At 42.4% G+C, this 24,908-nt stretch overlaps 1 protein-coding gene across 2 annotated transcripts; it reads left to right on the top strand.

Annotated features, from left to right (window-relative positions):
• Window positions 1-24,169, top strand: LEP (leptin). 2 transcript variants are annotated; one of them, XM_072652825.1, is made up of 3 exons: window positions 1-54; window positions 15,365-15,540; window positions 20,012-24,169. In XM_072652825.1, the coding sequence occupies exons 2-3, from the start codon at window positions 15,397-15,399 to the stop codon at window positions 20,369-20,371; spliced, it is 504 nt and encodes a 167-aa protein (XP_072508926.1). In that variant the 5' UTR covers window positions 1-54; window positions 15,365-15,396; the 3' UTR covers window positions 20,372-24,169. The 2 variants fall into 2 exon arrangements, with proteins under 2 accessions (XP_072508926.1, XP_072508925.1); XM_072652824.1 differs by lacking the exon at window positions 1-54 and adding an exon at window positions 231-461.
• Window positions 24,170-24,908: the final 739 nt, after the last annotated feature.

Below are 24,908 nucleotides of genomic sequence, written 5' to 3'. Positions count from 1 at the left end.
CTGGAAGTGCACATGGAGCCCTCAGAGGAGCCACAGAAGCGACAAGATTTCAAGGTAAGGTCTGAGTTCTCACCTTTCTCCCTCTCCACTTTGTTTTTTTGGAGACAGCACAGCCACAGTGTTGGCTAGCCTCAGCCCGTCACCCCCCCAGGGAAGGGGAGGCAGGCAGGGATCAGGGCTGATTTATCGTCTCTTATTTGGTAACTTTGACCCGAAGTTCTAGCCAGAGGAAAGGCAGCCCTGGGAAGCAGTGGGGAGTGAATGCTAGTCAGTCTTGGAGGAGTGGAGATCTTGAACCTCCAAACGTGACTTCTTTGTGGGAGCCTCAGTACAAGTCGTGATTCATGGAGGGAAGTTTCTAGATCTGTCCAAGGAGAAGGCCCTGTTTCAGAGATGAGATGCTTTGGAAATTACCCAGAGCACTTCTCCAAGAACCACGGATTCTCCTTCCAGAAGAAACAGTAAGTTGTGCTCAAGCCTGGACATTGAGGGAGGACTAGACAAAAGCTAACTGCAAAGAGAGGAAGGATGTGGGGGTAAGAATTAAGCTGGTGGTTTCTGGCCTCACCCTTAACTTTGGAAGATATCTGAGCAGTATGTGGTAGTGGGCATCTGCCTGGATCCTCTGGGAATTGAGACCCTGTGTGATTTTTATTATACACCTTCCTTTCAGCTGTATAAACCCAGACTGAATTACAATTGGTTAATTGGTCTGTACCCAAGGAGACATAATGCAGCTAGAAAGTAGAGGAATCTTATTTAAATGGGGTCCCAGGGGTTGGACTTGGTTTTCGGAAAATGCACCAAGTAAATATTTAATGATGGACCAATGTCAGTATAGCAGCTTTTGCTTGCCTGTCCTCGTATACCAAAGTTCATCCAAGATGATTCCCGTTCCAGTCATTTGTCTACTTCTCTGACATTCTCATCAAGGTTAGTCAATCTGATGTAAGAAGCAGCTTGGGGTAGAGGATATCAAGGTGACCTCAGAGAGATTGGAAGACCGGGGTTCGAGTCCTGTCTCTGACACACACTGGCTGTACAGCCCTGAGCAATCTGTCCAATCTCTCTTCTAGATTTCTTAGACCATAAACTGTAAGGAAGGCGTTGATCTCTACTGATAGAGGGAATTTCTTCAGTTAAACTTCTCTGTGCCCCTGAAGTCACAGGTCTGGAAGGAAGGAAGGAAGGAAGGAAGGAAGGAGGAAGGAAGGAAGGAAGGAAGGAAGGAAGGAAGGAAGGAAGGAAGGAAGGAAGGAAGGAAGGAAGGAAGGAAGGAAGGAGGGAGGGAGGGAGGGAGGGAGGAAGGAAGGAAGGAAGAGATATTTGAGACAATTTTTTTAAGAGAACTTGGGGGATGAAGGAGTGGTTTCTGCCAAAGTAGTGCTGAGATTTAGAGAATAATCATTCATATTTGTGTAATATTTTAAGGTCTATAAATTGATTTCCCCATAATAACTTAGTGAGATGGGTAGTGTAGGCCATTTTGCAGATGAGAAGCCCAAGGTTCAGAGAGGTTAAAATAACTTGCTCACTATCACAAAGCTACTAAGTGAGAGCTCAATATTCAACCCAAATCTGATGATTTCAAGTTTATTGCATCAAAAAATAGAATAGGAGGGGACCCCAAATGTTATCTAATCCAAACTACTCATTTTAAAGATAAGAAAACTGAGGCCCAAAGCAGTTGTGACTCACCCAAAGTCACACAACAATTAAGTGGCAGAATCAGAATCTGACTACATTCCACTACCCTCACTCTGGAGGGTAACTTGGCCACATTGATCTAGAAGCCCAGATCTCCTGATTTATTGTTGTTGTTTGTTGTTCAGTCTTTTCAGTCCTGTCTGATTCTCCAAATCTCCATTTTGGGTTTTCTTGGCAGAGCTACTGGAATGGTTTACCAATTTCTTCTCCAACTCATTTTACAGATGAGGAAACTAAGGGCAAATAGAGTTAAGTGACTTGCCCAGGGTCACACAGCTAGTAAGTGTCTGAGGAAAAGTTTGACCTCAGAAAGATGAGTTTTCCTTTTTGCAGGCCTGGCACTCTGTCTACTATGCCACCTAGCTGCTCTGATCTGCACATGTCTCCTGCCAGGTGAACTTATACTTATTATCTATTAGGTCTTCTTAAAAACAGCACCAATTGTTTTTTGGAAAGTTCATTATTATGGTAGCAAATTGGATTCATTCAGGGAGAGCATTCTCACTGTCTTTTCCCAACTGATGCAGCCTTCCTGTCCATTAGAGAGCTCTGAGAATTGGTGCACTAATGGTGTCCCCTTGACTGGCAGGGTTCTCAAAGAACAGGCTTGGTTTCCTCCCTCCCCATTCTCTTCTTAAATCCATTTATATTTTCCTTTTTAATCGTTTTTTAAAAGAAGAACATGGGTAGGAGAGGAATGGAAAACAGAAGAGAGACAGAGAAGGGAGATGAGAAGAGGGAGAGAAAAGAGGGAAATGAAAAAGACAATAGAGATGAAAGACAAGAAAGAGAAAAGAGATGAGGGAGAAGAGAAGAGGAGGAAAAGAGAAGAGGAGAAGAGAAGAGAGGACAGGAGAGGAGAGGAAAGGAGAAGAGAGGAGAGGAGAGGAGAGCAGAGGAGGGGAGAGGGGAGGGGAAGGGAAGAAAGGGGAGGGGAGAGGAGGGGAGGGGAGAGGTGGGGAGGGAAGAGGAAGGGAGGGGACGGGAGGGGACGGGAGGGGACGGGAGGGGAGGGGAGAGGAGTGCTTTTGGAGAGTCTATAGTTTTACAGAGTTGGCTGTACTAGGCATAGTTATAGAGAGGAAATTTTCCATGTTGGCCAAAGGATCATTCCATTTTCTAATTTTATACTCAGAATGACTATTCTCAGCACTTTGGGGAAATATCTCCCTTGCCCTCCTCTCCAGGAAGTGGCACCAAGAGCCAAGGAGCAGAAGAAGCCAAAGCAGATTCCAGTAAATTCCTGTCCAGAGTTGCCAGTTTGCAGTTTGAGGGCAGGGATGTCTGAACAAAGTGGTCAGCTTGGAGGCAGGTGAGGAAGATTGGTATTGAAGAAAGAACTGACCTTACAAGACCTAAGCCCGTCCCAACCTAGTTCAGGTGGAAAATAGGGGTCAAGGAGAGAGTGATTCTGGGGACTGTAGCACAGAGACTTCTCCCATCCCACTAGCATGCATACCATTAACAACATGCATGTGATTTAACAGTGACTCAGTCAGGCTTCCCAATTAGTCAATCTTATCCCCATCCATTGTAGGATCAGACTGAGTGAATGAAAGCTTGGTTTCTCCTTTCTGTCTCTGAAAACTCCTGAAACCCCATCTCCTCCAAGATGTATTCTTGGATCAGCTAGGAGTGAAGATTTCATCTTGGCCCCAGTGTTCTTAAGCATACATAAAAGGCTCATAATTATTCCCCTCCCAGTAAAGCCTTTGCATTTATATACTTTTAACATAGCTGCACTGTGGATAGGGAGCTGTTCTAGAGTTAAGACCTGGACTCAAGTTCTGACTTTGAAACATATAAGCTATGTGACCCCCTGTACAAGTCATTAAGTCTTTGGGTGATTTAGGGACAGCTAAGAGATGCTAGATGTTGCAGTGAATAGAATACTCCACACTCAGGCAGATTCATTTTCTTGAGTTCAAATCCAGCCTCAGACACTTTCTAGCTGTATGGTCCTGGGCAAATCACTCAACCCTGTTTGACTCGGCTTCCTCATCCATAAACTAAGCTGGAGAAGGAAATGGCAAACCATTCCAATATTTTTGCTAAGAAAACCCCAAATAGGGTTATGACTGAAACAACTGAACAACCACAAGCTTTCGAGACAACTCTCTAAGCCTCTAAATTGAAGAGAAAGTCTGAATTACTAGAGGGAGTTTACTCACTAAGGAATTCCAAGGAAATCATAATTCTGACCCTATCCCTGCATTGGGAGCTTAAAATTTAAAAGAACCTAAACATAAATCCTTTGAAAGCAAAGAATCCATTTGTAAATCACTTGTGAGTGGATGTGTGTGTGTATGTTTGTGTGTGTGTGTGTGTGTGCCTGTGTGTGTTTGTAAAAAGACTGGGGTGGAGGGAATAGAGAACCAGACCAGTGATTTTATTAGAGAACTTCCTTGTGGCAAAATTCCCTTACCAATATAGATCATCACCATTTCTGCAACTTACACTGAGGTGCTGAGTTTAGTGACTAGACATTTTCACATTGTTTCTCCCAGTGGAATACAAGTAAGCTCCATAAGAGCAACTATTATCTCACTTGCCTTTCCTTTTATTCTTACTCTTCTTTTTTTATCCACATTTTATCCTTAATGTGGTGCCTAAAAGACAGTAAGTCCCTAATAAATGCTTATTTACTGACTGACTTACTTAGGATCACATAACCATTGTGTGTCAAAGGCTAAACTTGAACTCAAGTCCTCCCAACTCCAAAATAACCAGCTCTTTATCCCATACTTTTAAAAATGGGTCTCTTATATGCTATACTTATTTAACTGAATCACATCTATGCAGTGTTGGTTTCTTAGGCTCTTTATACACACACAGGTCAGTGTTGTCTGTCTTGGATTCAGAGCTTAGGGTGGGCATTGAGAAAATGCCTTTTATCCTTTATCTGTCAGGAGGGAAGAAGAGGAGGAGTTGGGGTAGGGAAGCATAGATGACTCCAAGAACAGTTGGAAAAGTTGCACTTGCTCTAAAGGAAAGAAAAGTGGAAGAATGAAAATAATGTTCTCTCCAATTTGTTTTTAAAGTTCTGAGCAAATGAACTACGCTTCACAAGCAACAAACTGAAAGTCAAGCTATTTGGACAAATTTAGGATTGCATTCAAAGAAAGTTTACAACAAAGTTAATCTGATGCATGTTGAATAAAAGTCGTAAACATTATCATGCTAAATGGTAATTAGACTTAAATGGAATGCAGTTAACCCAAACTGTGAAATATTAGCTTTACAGTCAACCCAAATGTCTCATTCTTCTCTTATCACTTTGTCAGTTTTCCACCACCAAATCTAGAAACAATGATAACACCAAAATTTTTCACTGATCCTATGTAGGATTATCATGCTAAGAGCTCTGATCTTGGGCTTAGACTGTAACTGTGGCTCTGATGCAGCATGGCTGTATGAATCTGAGCAAATTTCTGAACTTCCATTTCCTTATCTGTAAAATAGGGACAATCATTTTTGTAATACCTTATCTTGTAGGATTGCGAAAGTCATAATATGTGTCTTGTAGAGTTGTAAGTGTAATGGAGTTTATAAACTATAGGATACTATACAAATAAAGATGATTATGGTGAATATCATAATTTTAGGATCCTATTCTATATTCATAGGGCCCTCTTGTTTGTCCTTGTTTTCAAAGACAAGGTCATCAGAAAGATGATGACACAATTTGCAAGTGAATTGGATTTAAGTGAGAAAAGGCTGTGCAAAGTCACCAGTCTCACTTTCTCCTCCAGTGGGGTCCAGTGGCCAGATAGAAATAGGATGACTGGAGATGGCCTCCGCTGCAGTGGTAGACCTTGGCCTTTTTAAGTTAAGGTCTTTCCCAGATCTCAGTTTGACTAAGGCAGTGCCCACTCAATGATTAAGGCTAGGTAAGAAATGAGACAAAGAATGGCCTCTTTGACTTAGTTAAAAAAAAAAATTGGAAGGGGAAGATCCTTAGGGTTTCTGGTCAAAACAGAAATAATTGCTATTTACAATTACTCTGAGCCAATCAGGACCCAAAGATTGGGCCCCAAACAATGACTGCAAAGTGGGGCTGTGACCTATTGTTGGGCAATCAATGAGAGACAGTGAATTGGGTTTAAGACATGGTCCTTAAGAATGATATCTAAGAGCTAAGATGGCAGAGTAGAAAGACACACATACACAGGGTCTCCCCACATAGCCCATAAAATACTTGTAGAGAGGGACTCTCAACAAATTTTGGAGCAGCAGAAGTGGACAACAAGTGGAGGAGATTTCCATCCCAGGGTGACCTGAAAGGCCCAAGGGAAACATCAGTTGCACCTGACATGGAGCAGAGCGTGGAGCCCAGCCTTGGCTGAGCAATGGGACTCTGGGAGGAGGACACCTCCAGGGCAGAATCTCCAGTCCCAGGAGCAGCAGCAGGTCCACAGATCCCACAACCCACAGGCCCCAAAGGTTAGTGACGGGGTTTTTTCAGCTGGCCGGGAAGGGAGAAGGGCCTTCCCATAGCTCCGGCAGCAGGCAGCAACCTGCAGAGGCCACATCGGGCAGGTGGCAGCAGTTCTCATGGCAGCCCCTACAGCAGCCCACACCCATTGTTGGATTGTAAAAACCCCTGGGGGCACTGAGAAGCTGAATATTACTTCAGCCCTGTGTAGAGGCCCTGAGGGAGCTGGTCTTTGTCTTACACTGAATGGTGGCTCTGTCCATCCAGCTTATCTGAAAATCAGCTCCCAGCACTGACTAGGCCAAACTGGAGGCCAGGTGGCTGTGGAGAGGAAACTGCTAAGATTCTGGACACAAAAATCTCTTCATTCTTCCAGATCAGTGTACACGCTTGATTGTGCCACCTTGAAGGAACTGAGATCTTACAGGTTCCCAGAGTATACCCTACTCTTGACAAATGACCCAAAAGTCAAGTAACTGGTTGGGAAAATGCCCAAAAAAGGGAAAAGAAATAAGACTATAGAAGGTTACTTTCTTGGTGAACAGATATCTTCTCCCTTCCTTTTGGATGAGGAAGAACAATGCTTACCATCAGGGAAAGACATAAAAGTCAAGGCTTCTGTATCCCAAACATCCAAAATAAATATTCAATGGTCTCAGACCATTGAAGATCTCAAAAAGGATTTTGAAAATCAAGTAAGAGAGGTGGAGGAAAAACTGGGAAGAGAAATGAGAGAGATGCAAGAAAAGCATGAAAAGCAGGTCAACACCTTGCTAAAGGAGACCCAAAAATGCTGAAGAAAATAACACCTTGAAAAATAGGCTAACTCAATTGGCAAAAGAGGTTCAAAAAGCCAATGAGGAGAAGAATGCTTTCAAAAGCAGATTTAGCCAAATGGAAAAGGAGATTCAAAAGCTCACTGAAGAAAATAGTTCTTTCAAAATTAGAATGCAACAGATGGAGGCTAATGACTTTATGAGAAACCAAGAAATCACAAAACAAAACCAAAAGAATGAAAAAATGGAAGATAATGTGAAATATCTCATTGGAAAAACAACTGACCTGGAGAATAGATCCAGGAGAGACAATTTAAAAATTATGGGACTACCTGAAAGTCATGATCAAAAAAAGAGCCTAGACATCATCTTTCATGAAATTATCAAGGAAAACTGCCCTGAGATTCTAGAACCAGGGGGCAAAATAAATATTGAAAGAATCCACCAATCACCTCCTGAAAGAGATCCAAAAAGAGAAACTCCTAGGAACATTGTGGCCAAATTCCAGAGTTCCCAGGTCAAGGAGAAAATATTGCAAGCAGCTAGAAAGAAACAATTCAAGTATTGTGGAAATACAATCAGGATAACACAAGATGTAGCAGCCTCTACATTAAGGGATTGAAGGGCATGAGATATTATATTCCAGAAGTCAAAGGAACTAGAACTAAAACCAAGAATCACCTAACCAGCAAAACTGAGTATAATACTTCAGGGGAACAATGGTCTTTCAATGAAATAGAAGATGAAAAGACCAGAACTGAAAAGAAAATTTGACCTTCAAACACAAGAATCAAGAGAAGCATGAAAAGGTAAACAGCAAAGAGAAATCATAAGGGACTTGCTAAAGTTGAACTATTTACATTCCTACATGGAAAGACAATATTTGTAACTCTTGAAAACTTTTTTCAGTATCTGGGTAGTTGGTGGGATTACACACACACATACACAGAGAAAGAGAGAGAGAGAGAGACAGAGAGAGAGAGAGAGAGAGAGAGAGAGAGAGCACAGGGTGAATAGAATAGGATGGGATCATATCTTTAAAAAAAATGAAATAAAGGGGTGAGAGAAATATATTGGGAGGAGAAAGGGAGAAATGGAATGGGGCAAATTATCTCTCATAAAAGAGGCAAGTAAATGACTTTTCAGTGAAGGGACAAAGTGGGGAAGTGAGAGAAAAAAATGTGAAGCTTACTCTCATCACATTCAACTCAAGGAAGGAATAAAATGCACACTCATTTTGGTATGAAAACCTATCTTACAATACAGGAAAGTGGGGGAGAAGGGGATAAGCAGGGTGGGGGGATGATGGAAAGGAGGGCAATGGTAGGAGGGAGCAATTAGAAGTCAACACTCTTGGGGAGGGACAAGGTCAGAAGAGAGAATAGAATAAATGGGGGGCAGGACAGGATGGAGGGAAATATAGTTAGTCTTATACAACATGACTATTATGGAAGTCATTTGCAAAACTTCACAGATATGGCCTATATTGAATGGCTTGTCTTCCCAAAGGGGATGGGTGGGGAGGGAGGGAGGGAGAGAAGTTGGAACTCTAAGTTTTAGGAACAACTGTTGAGTATTGTTTTTGCAACTAGGAAATAAGAAATACAGGTAATGGGGTATAGAAAGTTATCTTGCCCTACAGGACAAAAGAGAAGATGGGGACAAGGGAAGGGAGGGATGTTAGAAGGAAGGGCAGATTGGTGATAATGGTAATTAGAATGCTTGGCGTTTTGGGGTGGGGAGAGGGGAGAAATGGGGAGAAAATTTGGAACCCAAAATTTTGTGGAAATGAATGTTGAAAACTTAAATAAATTTTTTTAAAAAGTGAAAAAAAAAGAATGATATCTAGTCATAAACCCCAAGATATCTTGGGAGGTTTCAGCAATCAAAATTTACACTCCTTTGGAATTACTTGTAGGTAATGTGGACACAGGGAAAGGAAGAGAGGGGAGAGGAGAGAAGAAGAGAGGAGAGAAGAGGAGAGGAGAGGAGAGGGAGAGGAGGAAGAAGGAAGGGAGGAGTTTTGTTGCCCAACTTGGGTCCCCCGTGGAGCAGCCTATACTACTCACAAATTGTTGTTTATTCTTCATTCCCGAAGAAGACCATGTCATCAGAAAGGTGATGCCATGACTTGCAAGTGAATTGACTTTAAATAAGAGAGTGCTGTGCAAAGTCACCAGACTCACTTTCTTCTCCACAGCCATCTGGGTCCTGTGGCAAGAGAGAAATCAGGATGACTGGAGATGGTCCTCATTCATAGGGTGAAGGAGAATTAAAGGCATAATATTGTCATGACATTGTGGATAGTCAGAACCGCAGAGACAGGGCAGGAAACCAGAACTGAGAGAGCCAAAGCAAGTCTAGAAATAAAAGGTGAAAGACCAAGTGTAAGAATGGGCCAGAGTCCAAGAAGTCATGAAAGCCAACAGCCAAGAGAGAGCCAGGAATCAGAAGGGATGCAAAGCACCTATCAAGAACCAGATAGGAGACATTAGCTACAAAGAGACATTAAAATAACAACTATAAGAAGAGCTAACATTTATAATGCTTACTGTGTGCCAGGCACTGTTCTGAGTCCTTTACAATTATCATCTCCTTCATTCCTTACAATAACAACCTGGAGAGGTAGGTGCTATTATTATCCTCATTTTACAAATGAGGAAACTGAGGTAAACAGAAGTTTAGTGACTTGTTCAAGGTCATGTAGTTAGTAAGCGGGGCTGGATTTGAACTCAGGTCTTCCTTACTCTGGGTCCTTCACTCTATCTACTGCAACACCTAGCTACTTCTGCCACTATCCCAACTGAGACAAATGCTTCCTCAAATAGGACATGCCTCTAAGAATGACAATGGGAACAGAAGCCAATTCTAAGGGATTATGGCTTCAGGGCTATTGGATGGGAACAGAAGAGGCAGGGTATGAGGTAGTGCTGAGAGTATAATCTGACTGGAATGGAGGCTGTGATCTCAGTACTATGGACAGATCTTGGCATAGGATGAAATGTGTTTCTGGATTCTCTGTACCTGGGAGTCTTAGAAAATTGCAGGATTATAGAGAAAAAAGAAGAAATGGGAGAAGACTAGAGAAGTGAAGGAAACGACACATAATTCATGATCCTGGGGCCTCAGGAGGATACCATCCCAGGCAGATGTGTCTGCTAAAACTAGTGGCAGCAAATACTCTTTATCCTCCCTCAAGACTTCAGAGAATATGTTCCCTGGCTAGTCTTCCCTCAAAAAGTTAGAGGACTAGGTAGCAGAAACTAGAGGTGATTCAAAACCCTGCTCTTTTAATTAGAGATAATAAAGGCGACTGAAATGCCTTCCTATCATTCCATTTGGGTTTTTTTCTTAGATGATCATGAAGTCACTAAGGTTCCTATATCACAGTGGGATGTGGTAGAGGTGAAGATGAAAGCTAGGTGAAGCCTAAAGACAAATTTTGCCAAATTTTTCATAATTTTGTGGATAGAGAGCTGGCTTCCAGCAATTCGTCTCCCCTCTTTGAGGTTGAATGACTTGTCTAGTATTGCAGTCAATCTTTGTCAGAAATGGGACCTGAACCACATTGTTAGTTTCTCTTCTGCATTACCTTGTAAGTATTTTGTATGCTTACTGTTTCCCCCAGTAGACTTGAAAGCAAGAGCAGTATCACTTTTGTCTACATGGTTCAGGGAACAGAACATGACATGGTCCACTAATAAATGCTCATGGATTGCGTGATTTTCTCCTTAAAATGTTTGGATGAAGAGAAGAAAATGTGGAAATATTTTAAGCAAAAGGGGTGCTGGAAATAAGGTTTGGTGGCCATAGCTGAAGCCAAGATGATGTCAGTATTTACTGCGTACAAAAGTCGACAGCTCTATCTAACCTATATTTGTTTCCCAGTGAGAACATGGATGGGGGCTAGCCTTGGCTTTAAACTAGCAACTGGGCAAGCTAAATTCCTCTAAGGCTAATCTAAGAGTTGGATCCCTCCCTCTTGCCATCAATGCCCACAGTGGCTTGGAGTGGACAGAAAAATCGCCCAGTGGACTGCAGGCTCTTGGCTCTCCTACAAGTTGTCTTGATTTCTCTGCTGATAAAGCCTCCCACTCCCCATTCACAGTCCTATGTTGCTTTGATCTAGAAAAAAAAAATGTGCTAGCTCTGAAAGCCCTTCATTCTCCCCACCCCCACAAAACTCTAAACTTAAAGTACCAGCAGTGAAAATATTTACATATCTTGCTACCTTATTGTTTGACCTTAGCCTTAGGCAGGGAGGAAATCTTAGGGTTAAATTAGAGAAGATCAAAAAATCATTGAGGAAATTAACCAAGCCACACAGAGGCTCTATCTGAGTTGGTCGATTGGACAGGGCTACACCCATACAATAGACATAGGTCCATGCAGATGGACAGATAACAAGAAGAGTAAAGTGAAGATCAAAGACCTTATCACAGGGATGAGAGTTTAGAGCTAGGTCTCTAGTCACAAGAATGGTTTTTGAGGTAAAGCTAAACCCAAGTAATCCAAAAAGAACTTGTCTCATAGGACAATCTTATATCCTTTGATCGATAAATAAGTGTTACCATATCCTGTCTCCATTTCCTCTCCTCTCATTAATTTCTATAAAGCCCAAACTCTGGCGCCAACATCGTCATTCAGCTGAAACTGTTGTTTCCGAAGTTATGGTTAATCTTTTATCTGGCCAGTCTACTACCATTTTCTGTTCTCTGCAATCTCTGACATTGGATTACTACCCTTTTCTCCTGAATGCTTTCTCCTCTCCAGGTTTTCAAGACTGATTCTCTCTCTCTCTCTCTCTCTCTCTCTCTCTCTCTCTCTCTCTCTCTCTCTCTCTCTCTCTCTCTCATTTTCTCTCTTGCTCTCCATCTCTCACAGTCTCCCTCCTCCTCTTCCTCCTTCTTTTCTTCTTCTCTCTCTTTTTCTCTCTCTCACCCTTCTGCTTGTCCAACCACTCCTTCTCAGTCTTCTTTTTCTGGATCTGCATCCAAGTCATATTTATTAACCATGAGTGTTTCCCAAGGGTCTGTCCTTTTTTCTCATTCTACATTGTCTTAATTGGTGATCTCCCTACCTTCCACGAATTCAATTGTCATCTACATGCAGATATCCAGCTCTACTGTTTCTCTGGAACTACAGTCCCACATCCCCAATTGTCTTTTGTACACCCCAGATTAGAGGTCCCATAGGCATCTCCAACTCAACATGCCCAAAACAGAACTTGTTATATTTCCCCTCAAATCTTCCCCTCCTCTGAACTTCACCCCTACTATAAAGAGCATCATGATCCTCCTGGAGTCTGAGGTTCACAGTTTCAGCGTCATCTTCAACTCCTCCCTTGTCTGCACTTGTCATTTCTACCTTGACAACTTCCCAGATTGTTCCCCCTTCTCTCCCAGCTCTCAGCTCACCCAACCACCAACATGGTACAAGTCCTCACAACTTCATCCCTGGAATATTCTACTAGTTGGTCTTCCCTGATTTATGTCTTTCTACACTTTAACCCAGCCTTCCCTCAGCTACCAAATTGATCTTCCTAAAGCATAGGTCTGACTATGTCACCTTTCTATTCAATAAACCCCAGGGGCTCCCTACCACCTTCAGCATCATGCCTACAATTCCATTCAGCTTTTCAAATCCTTCACAATCTGACTCCTTCTTATATTTTTACTCACTTCCATGTAATCTACAACCCAGCTACACTGGCTTCTTTGTTGTTCTTCCTACGTGAACCTCCCTCTACTAACTCCAAGCATTGTCACTCCCTGCTCCCATGCTAGAGATGCTGTCCCTCCACACCTCTGCTCTTGGCTTCCTTTTAAATTCCCTTCAAGACCCAGCTCAAATACTACCATCTGCAACAGAGATTTCTCAGTTGCCCCCATAGTTAGTGTCTTCCCTCTGAGATTACTTTCCATTTACATTGTATGCAGGTATTTATTGTCTCTTCTATTAGAATGCCAGTTCTTTGAGTGCTTGTGTAACATTTTTGCCTTTGTTTGTATCCTCCGTGCTTAGCACAATAATTGGGACATAGTAGGTGCTTAATAATACTTCATAACTGTTATAAAAACAAACTTCCTAACAATTAAAGCTATCCAAAAGTGGAATGCTAGTAAGGTCCTTATAACTGGGGGTATTCAAAAAGAGGTTGGGTAACAAATTATTAAGCAGTGGCCTTGTGTCATCCTTTTCCAACCCAGATTCTGACATTCTGTTGTTGTCGTTGTTTGTGGTTTGTCCTTCATTCTCAAAAAGGACATCAATGAGGTGATGACTTGCAAGGGAATTGGATTCAAGTGAGGGAGGGCTGTGCAAAGTCACCAGCCTCACTTTCTCCTCCACAGTCATCTTGGTCCAGTGGCAAGATATAGATCAGGATGAATGGAGATGGCTCCACCTGAGATTCTATAATTCTTCAACATTGACTCAATGATTCCAACCTCTACTCAGCTTGGCTCCTGATTCTTGTGGAATAAGACAGGTCTTATTTACACAGCAAGACAGATTTTGGTCTTTATATTTAGAATCTGGAAATACTTGAAACACCTGTGATTTCATCAGTTTAGGGAACTCATGTTATGGGAAATTCCTTCACCAATGCAATCACAATCCGTCTATAACTGAGCAGCTAAACCCCAGGGAGTTTCTCAGAGCACAAAGAGGTTGGGACTTGTAACACAACCACCAAGTTTCAGAAGTGGAATTTGAATCTAGGTTTTTCTGACTCAGATACCTCCATCTACTACATCAAACTGTTCATCAGAACATTCATGAAAAGGAGGATAAACTAGAAAATATTAAGTTTCCTTCTAGGTGTGAAGATCCCAAATAGGGAGAAACTGGAAACTGCATTGCCCTTAGGTTGGTGCAAACCCTGCTTAATTAAAGAAAAGAACATATTAAGTACCAAACTGTCAACCTTGAAGTTATTGACTGCTCTGACCTCTCTTTCCAAGGGTCTATGGAGGATGAATTGGAGACGGAAGAGGTTGGAGGTATGGAAATCAATCTAGGGGCTGTTACTATAATCCAGGCAAGAAGTGATGACAGTCTGAAGAATGGCAAGAGGTGATGAGATATCTTTGTGGGAAGAGAGAAAGGGATGTATTTGAGAGATGTTATGGAAATACAATCCATAGAAAGTGGCAACTGATCTGATGAGGATAGAGATAATGAAGGAGATGGAATTATCAAGGATGTGAATGAGTGAATGAGAGGATGGGAATGGCCTCATCAGAAGTAGAGTTTATAGGAGATACAGGTGTAGGATAGGAAGATGACAGATTACATTTTGGGCATAGATAGACGTGAGACGCTTGTAGAACATTCACATGAAGATGCCAGCAGGTATTTGGCAGTGAAAGACTAGAATTCTAGTGAGATATTAGGGCTGTCTCTACAAATTTGAACATCACCTGCATAGATGGGAGTTGATAAAAGTGTATTTTGTCCAGGTAAGGTCAGAAGATGGCTAATGAACTGGCCAATAAAAAAGCAGTCAGATAAGTAGGAGGAAAGGCAGGAGGGAACCAAGAGAAAGTTAAGGGAGAACTGAACATCCAGGGAGATATTTAGCAGTGGTAAAAGTGACTAAGAAGATGAGAACCAAGGGGAAAGGTGTCTTAACAACTAAGAGATCAGTGGCAACCTTTGAGGAGGCAGCTTCATTAGAATGATGGGAAATAAGTCATACGATAAGAGATTTAGGAGTGGATGGTGAGTAAATAGAGGCAGGAAAGGAGAAACAAACATGGTCCTGAGGCTGTAGCCCAGGAAGGCATCTCCCTTCCACACAATAAGTTCTTGGTGGTAACAACAAAAGTGTCCAGTTAAACAGATCACCTGAGCTATACCTATGCTCACCCTGTATACTTAATGAGTGTTAAGGCAGTTGTAACATCACTACCATCACTAAAACCTAATCCAACCTAAGTTTACCAGGATGTGGTAAACTGGGGTTAAAAAACAAAACAAAACAAAGCTTTGCCATAGTTTTTGTGGACTGAGACTGCACAACTCCTAAGTAGCGCCTACTATGCACCAGGTACTAAGCACTATTTTTGCAAATATTATCTTTTTTGGTCTTTACAACAAACCTGGGAGGTAAGTGCTGTTGACGATCCTCTTTTTACAGTTGAAGAAAGTGAGTCAAGCAGAGGTTTAGGTGACTTGTCTAGGTTCACACAGCTAGTAAGTGTCTGAGGCAGGATTTGAATTCAAGACTTCTTGACTTCAAACCCAGCACTCTCTCTATCCACTGTGTTACTGCCTAAGAGAATATACTCCATTGACATTTCCTGGTAATGACTTAGCCTGGACTTTGGCACAGAAAGCAGTCAAGGAAGAAAATGGTGATATTTGGGGGTCAGGGGTAGGGCTTTGCCCTGGTGTACCCTGAGTTAACAGCACCTCAGTTTGCTTCCTTCTTCTCTTCAAGGTCAGACAGGCACACCCACCTTGGAAAGGAACATGCATTGTGCGCCCTTGTGCGCGTTTTTGTGGCTTTGCTATCATCTCTACTACAGTCAAGCGGTGCCCATCCGGAAAGTCCAAGATGATACAAAAACCCTCACCAAAACCATTATCACCAGGATCAATGACATCTCACACACGGTAGGGAGAGTGTATCAATGTGCACCATGGCTCTAGATGGGATCTGGATTGGATTACCTTCCCAGAGAGTGACCTAGAACCCATGGCTGCCTCTTTCTTTGTCTCTAGTTTTCTGCTGTATGAATGTTGACCATCACTGCTATCTACCCTTCCTCTGAGTGGTTCTGGTTATAAAATAGGTGAAATGAAACAGGTTGGATGTTTGCAAGAACAGTCATTTAGAGAAAGTAATAGACCCAATGGTACTAGTAACTAACATTAGCCAAGTTTAGTTCTAATTTACCAGCAAGGAAGCCAAGACCCAAACAGGTTAACTTAGATATGCCAAAATATTCTGTATGGCCTGTAGCAAGGGTGGCTAGCCTGTGGCATTGGTACCTCTCTGGAATTTGAGGCAATCATGGTGCACCCTCTCTGATCCTCTCTTGCTAGGTCACATAGTAAAAACTGCAATAGACTGTAATCAGAAGGCTTGGGTTCAAATCCATATGAGTGGCAAAGTAGTATAGCTCTGGAGAGTTGAGTTACCTCAACACATTTCCCTGTATATCTGTGTTTGTGTGCTCCTATGTTGAAAGTATCCCTGGTAGGAGAGTACAGAAGTGGGTTGCCCTGATACTGATAATGAAGTCTTGGGCAGACAACCAGACAACTTGGGCAGGGAGGATATCACGCCACAAAGGCAGTGATGGCTATGGTCTTACCACCTTCGGGGCCCTTCCTTAATTCTCTTGGGTGTACTTATGCCAGAGGAATCCTGTAACCTGCTATGCTATGGAAACTATCCTTCCTTCCCCATAATGCTAGAGAGTCTAACGGAGGCCACACTCTTGCTGGGTGAGCAGCTGCAGGAACGACAGGGGGTAGTTGTTAGCTTGTGACCCAGCAGGAGTGCTCCATACAAGTGAGTGTGGTGCCAGAGCCTTGGGCTACAGGAGCATGGCTGCTGCCCCAGCATCTACTGTTCACCTGCCCATGTTCTGGGCCAACCAGAGGAGACCCTGACATTTCTGAGTCCCTATGAACTAGATTTTAAGACCTATCCCTGGTCCCTTTCCACACAACTGGCAATGATAGTTTGTATTGAGGGCACTTTGGAGGGGGGGAGACAGCCCCCAAATGGGCAGTTCCTCCTGCTAGGAAGCTACTAGCAGTCTAAGGCAGGGTTCCTGTCTATTTAGGAACAGCCCCATTATAAATGAGATGCAGTCCCAGACATGCTGGGGGACTGCTTATTTTTAGAAAATATCGTCAATTCTACCAACTGAGAGGCATCTTGGGCTGGGAGGGGATAGTACTGCTGGAAGAAAGAGACAAAATGAGGACTCAGCAGACCACTAAGCTGGGCATCCTATGCCTGGAGATCTAGCTGCCTTGATAGAGGTGAAACAAATGACCAACCAGAAGGTAGGATGAAGGGTGCCGGTTCAGAGCTAAAAAGAATGTTAAGGCAACAAAGGCTGAATATTAAGTGACTATAATGAATGGCACCTCTTGGCTTCAGAGAAAAGATGAGCAAATGCTCCTTCCTACTCTCTCTTAAGAAGTGGGGTACCCTGGGTGCAGAATATTTCTGTCAAAATGTAGTCAGACAAGAGCACGGTGTTGGATGATTTGACTCCCTTGGTTTTTGTAGTTGTTCCTGGAAGGGGGTCTCATTAAGGCTGGGAGTGGGACACACCTTGGAAATCACGGTAAAGTAGAATAAAAGACATCAGTGTAGACTTTTTGGTGCTTGACTACGTGTATCTGTCACAAGAGTTTTAGTTTTCTTTTTTCCCCAGTAGAATAAGAAAGAAAGAAAATATATCCCTATTAATTAAAAATTTTCTTTTTAAAAAAAAAGCCATCAATAAAACTTCTTAAATGTTGTATTTTTTTTTATTTAAAATGTTTTCCCCTTCTATCTTTTCCTTCACTGGAAAGAGAAAAAAAAAAGAAAGCCTTTGTAACAAATATACATAGTCAAACAAAACAAATTCCCATACTGGCCATGTCCAAAAATATGTATCTTCAATCTGCATCTTGAGTAGAAAGCCTCTTTATCAGGAGAAAGGCAACATTCTTTATCAGAATCAAAGTTGATTATTACATTGATAATATATATTAAATCATAGGGATGGCTAAAGAGTCCTAAACCCACACATGAAGGTGAGAGGGCAGTCAGAGCCCAAGATTCTCCTAAAGGGTGGCAGTACCACACAAGACACAAATTGCATTTCCATTGTGATGCCCCCAAGCATTTAGTGTTGGCAGACTCAGTGAATCCAGACAACAAACTATAGGGAGGTGCTTTAAGAAAGGCAGAGAATTCCTAGGAGGGAGAAGCAGAAATCAGCTAAAGACCCCAGACTCTCCCAGTTCAACCAGATGAGGTTCTAAAGGGCTGGTATTTCTAGAGCAAGGATCCAGTTTACTTTGTCCATTTTTCTGACAGTAAGCAGCGGAGGGAAAGAAGTTTGCCAACTAAAGGGACAGAAGTGGTGGAGGCAGGGCAGTCTTCTTCAATTTTTCTTGAGGAGTCTTGACCTGAATCCAGGGACTGGCTCAGAAATGTTGATTGGCACAGGTTCTAGTTGATTAAGAAATTGGATCACAAGCAGCTTAACCAAGCAGTGGGGGATTTGAGTCCTGAAGACATTCCCTCCCAGGAAGGGGAGGAAGGGAGAAGGTGAGAATGAAGCTTAGGGTACAATACTGTTCATACAAGCAGGAAAGCTGAACCACTGATCTCATGTTTCCTCTGAAGCTGCCTGTATTGTCAGGAGGAGGGCAAGAGAGCCAGGTGAGACCTACTGAGCAGTGTATTTCTGGTGATTCCCTGAATGATTTCCTCTTCCTGTTTATATTTGTTTCCCTGTGTGGTAAGTGTCTTCGGGAGAGTTTGACAGTGGACTGAATTACAAGCTTTTAGAAATCTCATAGTACAGCACACACAGAAAGACTTGAGCAATGATGATCGTATGTCTTTGGCATTACCTGCTGAGACCTTCCTAAGCACTCAGATGCATGCTCCTACTGGACCTTCTGGCCATTTGCAGTCAGAGATCACAGGACTGGGACAGGGGATCTCAATGCTTCCCAGAGCAGAACACTATGTCTACCTATTTCAGAAAATTCAGTTCAAACTAGTACAAAGTTACTAAGCCCTTACTAAGCACTTCTTGCGTTCTTTATACTGGGAGTAGTACTGAGAAAGGGCCTTGAACAAAGAATAGGAATGAGAAGAGGAGGAATGGAAGAGAAAGGGTATTCCAGATGAAGCAGTCCAAACAGAGTATCAGGAAATAACCTTGTAACACTTAGGAGATTAGACTGGATCAAAGGTGCATGTTGGAAACCAGTGAGTTATAGGACTTAGAGCTGAAAGAGATCTTAAAGGTCAACTAGTCCAACCTCCTTCTCCCCTTTTTCAGATCAGGAAACTGCGACACAAGAGGCCAAATGACTTGTAATGCCAAAAATCACACAGGTAGAAAGTAGTAAGGTCAGGTTCTCTGACTTCAAATCTAGTGTTCTTTGTACTATATAAGGCTGCCTTTCTGTGGAAAATTAAGATTAAGTTGATAAAGTGGGGGCCAGCAAAAAGAAAGCAGGTAGGTGGTACAGTGGATAGAGTGCCAGACCTGGAATGAGGAGGGCCAGCGTCACTCACTAGCTATGTGACCTTGGACAAGTCAGTTAACCCTATTTGTTTCAGTTTCCTCATCCATGAAACGAGCTGGAGAAGGAAATGGCAAATCACTCCAGCATCTTCGGAGGCAACTAGATGGTGTGGTGGATAGACTACTAGGCATAGAATTAGGAGGATGTGTCATTGTGAGTTCAAATCTGACCTCAGATACTTACTAGCTTTGTGCCCCTGAGCAAGTCATTTTTTTAATAAAAATGAACTAGAAAAGGAAATGGCAAACCAGTTCAACATCTTTGTCAAAAAAAAACCCAAAAATGAGGTCAGAAAGAACAGGAAACTGAAACAGCCTAACAACAAAAGCAAAAGATAGCCTTGAAAAATAGCACCAGGTGGGAGGGAAGGATGATAGGAGAGAGAAAATATCAATGCTTGATAACTGAAAAAAAATAGGCAGAGAGGTTTAGACCTAACAATAGGCAATAGGGAACCATTGTTGGTTCTTGAACAGTAGAGTGATAACAGAATTTCAAGAAGTCTGTCAACAGTATCTAGAATGTAATGAAGAAGGCGAGAGGTTGGAGGCAGAGAGACCACTAAGAGATTGTTGTATTTTAGCTAGGAGCTGATGAGGACCTAGATTGGGCTAGTAGAAATGGAGAAGAATGGAGGGATCTAAGAAAATTCACACACACACACACACACACACACACACACACACACACACACACACACAGACACTCCCCCAAGCTATTAGGAAATGCTAATAATTAAAGCCCAGAGAGAGAAGGGAAATTGACTCAATAACTGCTTAACTCTCTCCCTCTTCCTTTCACACAGTACTCAATCTCTGCCAAACAGAGGGTAACCGGCTTGGACTTCATCCCAGGGCTTCATCCCTTCCAGAGTTTGTCAGACATGGACCAGACTTTGGCCATCTACCAGCAGATCCTTTCCAATCTGTCTTCCAGAAACATGGTACAAATATCCAATGACCTTGAGAACCTCAGGGACCTTCTCCATTTGCTGGGTTCCTTAAAGAGCTGTCCCTTCGATGAAGCTGATGGTTTGAGTGCTTTGGGGAATTTAGAAGATGTCATGGAAGCCTCGCTGTACTCCACGGAGGTGGTGACCCTGACCCGACTTCAGAAGTCCCTTTACGGCATGCTCCAACAGCTGGATCTCATCCATGGTTGCTGAAGCCAAAAAAAGGTTTCTCTCCCCTGGTTCATGAAATTCCCAGAGTAGAAAACATTTTTAGGTTTCTTCAGCAAAATCTAGACTTTTGACTATATGCTTTACCTAAGATTTTAGCTGGTACCCTCTCAATCCTCCTAGTCACGTCCTCCAAGGCAAAATAAATTGTCACGTACAGCTGGACACCAAAGATCTACACACACATCAAAATTTGGCTCAAGTTGCCATTCGATGAACAATGGGTATACCATAGTGTGATTCTTACTGACCTCTTCAGCTACTGATGAAGCTGATATCTATTCCTTCTTTACCTCCTTCCCCAACCCTCCCCTTTCTCTCCTGACCACACATTAGTGTGACCAGTTGTGACTTCAGGTGACGGACATATTAATCTTTCCCTAGTAACTTCGAAGAGTCATCAGAAGGTTTCCATTTGAGATACCACCTGTGGGGAGCCCCATTTTGAATATTATGGGATGGCCCCAGATGCAGCTGGTAACTCCTAAGGCACGACTTGGAATCTTTTATTTATTGTTGGTTTTTGTTTCTGTTGTTGTTGTCATTGTTGCTGCTGTGTTTACTTTTGTGGTCTGTCCCAGACCAGCTCAGACTAAGAGTGCTTCAGGAACAGTGATGCCACTGGAGAAGAAAATCCTGGGTCCTGTTGAATGACTTTGGGAGCATCATGGCTTCCAAGCCAGACCCAGTGAAGGCTGCCCTGGAATTGACTTCTCCCTTCACTCTTTATGTCTACCGTGACTGACTTTAAATTGAAGTGGCATGTTTTCTTTGGCTTCTATGTCATCTCAAGTGGATTGCCAAGGAAAAGACTATTTAAAGGGGAAAAAAAAGACGAGAATTGTTCTTAAATGAAATTTTCATCAGTGAAATGCAGGGATCAGGTGGGATGGAATGGGGTTATATTTTCAGGATAAGATGGACTGTTACTGTGTGTGTCCTTTGAATAATATTTAGGATAAAAGGTCCTTTTCTCTCCTTCCTTCTCTCATCTTCCTACCACATACCTCAAGCCACCCTGGGGTGCAACGGGTAATACTGTGATGTCCATTTCTCAGCCCACATGGCCACCCATATTTCCCAAAACAACAAAAGAGGGTCAGGGAGAAGAGAACTAGGTAAGAGGCTGCAAATCATAGTCAGCTCTCTCAAAGAGACTGTAGAGACATTTCAAGGAATTTGTGGAAATTGGGGCTTTGAGACTGAACAGCTGTTTGCTAATGGAGGCTATAAACTTGAGGCTTAGGAATAGGGTGAGGAAGGAAGCAGCACTATGCAATGCAAAAGGCATTGAAGGCAGAAACCATCCTCTAGGAAAGTATCGTAGGTGGTGGACTAGCAGAGTGGGAATAGAGAAGAATGGAGGAATCAAAGAAAATGTGCACACACCTCACCAGTTACCAGGAAATAATCCCAATAATTCCAGAGAGAGCTGACTGTGCTTGACTCTCTCCCTTTTGCTCTCATTCAGAAGACCTGAGTTTGAATCCTGACTTACAGTGAACAAGTCACCTAAGGGAAGGGAAAAGGAAATAAGCATTTATACAGGGTCTGCTCTGTGCCAGGCTGAAAACGCAGGCACTGTGCTAAGCATTTTACAAATATTCACTTGATATAAACTCTGTATTATCTCATTTGACAGAAACTCTTTGAGCCTCAGTTTCCCCATCTATAAAATGAAAAGGTTAGGTAAATTCTCTCCCAGCTCTAAATCTGCATTCCTATGTTCACCTACTACATGCTTGTCCTCTCTCTGTTCAGAGGCTTCCCATCACCATCAAACCAAATTCAGTCATTTTTTCCTACGTACTTAATAGGAGACTCTGTCTCTGTACTCAACCAGTATTTCTTACCTAAAGTTGCTTGGTTCTCCTTGTGGCCCTGGGCTAATCGTTTGTTATTTATATCATGAGAGTGTCTGTGCTTGAGCCTCTGGCATGAATGAGTCATTCCCTTATGGTGCCCTTTTATGGGTGTCTCAAACAAAGCAGATTTGCTCTCCCCATTCATTCAGATGATAGAGGCAGCATGGGGTGGTCAGAAAAGTCTTGTATCTGAAGTCAGAGGACTTGAGTTCAGATCCTAAGCTCTGCCAGTTACTCCCTTGAGCCAGTTATTTAACCATTCTGAACTTCAGTTCCAGGGTTTGGACTAGATGAACTCTAAAGTCCCTTCCAGCTCTAAATCAATGACCTGATGATGAGGGTTTCCTTTTTTCCATTGGTGAGTAAGAGCAGGGTTCTTGGTGACTGGTCCAAAGGCCTAGGATGTTTAAGGCTCCCTGGCCTGGATACTGAGGTATCAAAATGAAAGTCCAATCACATCTATGAGATAAGCCACCTGCAGCCAGAGCTATTGAGCAAAGCTGTGAGGGCTAATAGGAAGGCATGGAATTCTCCTCTTTAAAATCTGTCAGTCTTTGAAATGCTGGCCCCCATTATCTGAGACTGCTCTTTGGCTGTTTTTTCAAGTTAAACAAAGTCAGGTCAGTGATGCTTAGATATTGGTTACTGAGGACTGGACAGTGCCATATATTATTGCTATTAACTATTAATCAGTCATTTCAGGCATATCCAACCCTTTGTGACCCTAGGAACCATACTGTCTTGACAAATTTCTTGGCAAATATACTGGCGGGGTTCCCCATTTCCTTCTCTAGGGGCAAACAAAGGTCGTGATTTACCCAAGGTTACACAGCTAGGAAGTTTCTGAGGCTGAATTTGAACTTAAGACTTCTTGACTCCAAGTCCAGTGCTCAATCTGCTGCACCACCTCACTGCCTCTACCGTATGTTATAAGGAGATACAAAAGAAAAGAGAGAGACCCGTTACTTGCTCTATCAAAATTGATATCCTAGCTGGGAAAAACTATAAGTGAAATTTCTATCTCTGGTTATAACAGAAATAGTAAAAGCATAATTGCAAAGCAAAACATATTGGCCAATATGAGATAGGGCATAAGATAAACCGAGCACTGAATCTGTGGGGGGACCATCAAGGTAGTAATACTGTCTTGTAATCGTGTATCACAGTTCTAATTTTTCAAACCGCTTTCACCTCTATTCTCACCTCCCAACACCATTTTTGAAATAGGGCAGGTAGGCTTTTATTACTGTTTGAGAAAAAAGGAACCTTAAAGTACACAAAGGCTAAAGGACTAAGTGTAATATAAGATTGACCACCTAGTAAGTGGCATGATCTGGGCTTCTGCTTTGGAACATTAGCCTGTCTAGCAAGAGCGAACATGATTCAGTGGCTTTGGGCTAGGGAGGCTTCCTCGAAAGGGGGAATTTGGGGGTAGGTTTTGAAGGAGAAGCAGGATGAGAAGAGGTAAGGGGTAGAAGAGGGGCTCGGGCTATTCAGACACACAAAAGTAAGAACATGTAAATTATATTCAGGGATTGGTAGGGTTGCAGACAAAGAGGTGAGGTAAGAGAGTTCTAAGAAGGGGCTGAGAAAGGTTTTGAAGGACATCAATGAGAAGTTGAGAGGGGAAACAGTTAGCATTAGGGGTCCTTAAGCAAGGGGGTTACATGATGCCACCACACAAAATGACTACTGTCTGGGTCCCCCATCAGAAATCTCATCCTTCATTACTTATCATCACCGGCTCAGATAGGGGGGAAAAAATTGGTCCCTTCTTTTATAAAACCAGATGCATCCATTCTAAAGTCAAATTTCTTCCCAAGGGCACAGTAAAACTTAAATTGTTTGCATTTTCTCCAACCTTTGTAGAAAAGAAAACTTCAGGAGATTCCAAATAAACTTCCTTTACCCCCCAAAAGTCTTTATTTTCCTTCGCTGTTTCCTGAAGAGGAGGTGGGAGTGGAGGTGGGTGCTGCAATCTCAAAGTTCATTTTATTTAATAAGGTCTGGCTTGGCACAACCTCATCTATCAACTGGGGCCAATTTCATCCTGGCAGCAGGTACAGCCAGCTCCCCCTTATTCGGGGTAAAAGATTACCCCCAAAACACAGAGCCAGCAGCATCTGTAAATGATGTCCCAAAGTCACTGGATTTTTTAACATGTTCTTGAACAACGTACACTTGAGTCAAATGAAACCAAGACTGTTCACTCTGACAGAAAATAGGAATGGTGGAACAGAGAAAATGAGAACAGAATACTCTTGTTCTTAAGTAAAGGTCTGTGAACTTATTTTTTTTAGTATTTTGTGAATTGTTTGTAATATAATTATTTTCCTTGTGATCTTATTACTTTATTTTATTTACTTAAAAACATGATACTGAGCAGAGTTTCACCAGACTGCCAAAAAATTCCGTAACCTTTGGAAAAAAAGGTTAAGGATTTCTGTTCTAGGGAGAGTGCCTATACCCCACATGAGGGTGCCCTGTCAGATTCATTTCACAATAACATTGCCGAACCCCACCATAAAATTGGAAAGCCCTGATACAACATTCTTTTTCTGATCACTTTTTAGAGCAATATTTCTCTGGCACTAACAGATCTCTATAAGGTTATAAGACTTTGAGAAAGGCACTCAAAATTCTTTGCACTTCAAGTT

This window comes from Notamacropus eugenii, chromosome 3 (genome assembly GCF_028372415.1).
Source record: "Notamacropus eugenii isolate mMacEug1 chromosome 3, mMacEug1.pri_v2, whole genome shotgun sequence".
Classification (NCBI taxonomy): domain Eukaryota; kingdom Metazoa; phylum Chordata; class Mammalia; order Diprotodontia; family Macropodidae; genus Notamacropus; species Notamacropus eugenii.
The sequence above is the reverse complement of the archived record's forward strand: the minus strand, read 5'-3'. Positions and strand labels throughout refer to the sequence as shown.

Coding starts and splice junctions, on each gene's coding strand:
- LEP (XM_072652825.1), top strand. CDS start 15,397: ATGCATTGTGCGCCCTTGTGCGCGTTTTTGTGGCTTTGCTATCATCTC. Junction 15,541..20,011: donor TCAATGACATCTCACACACG/GTAGGGAGAGTG, acceptor CCTTTCACACAG/TACTCAATCTCTGCCAAACA.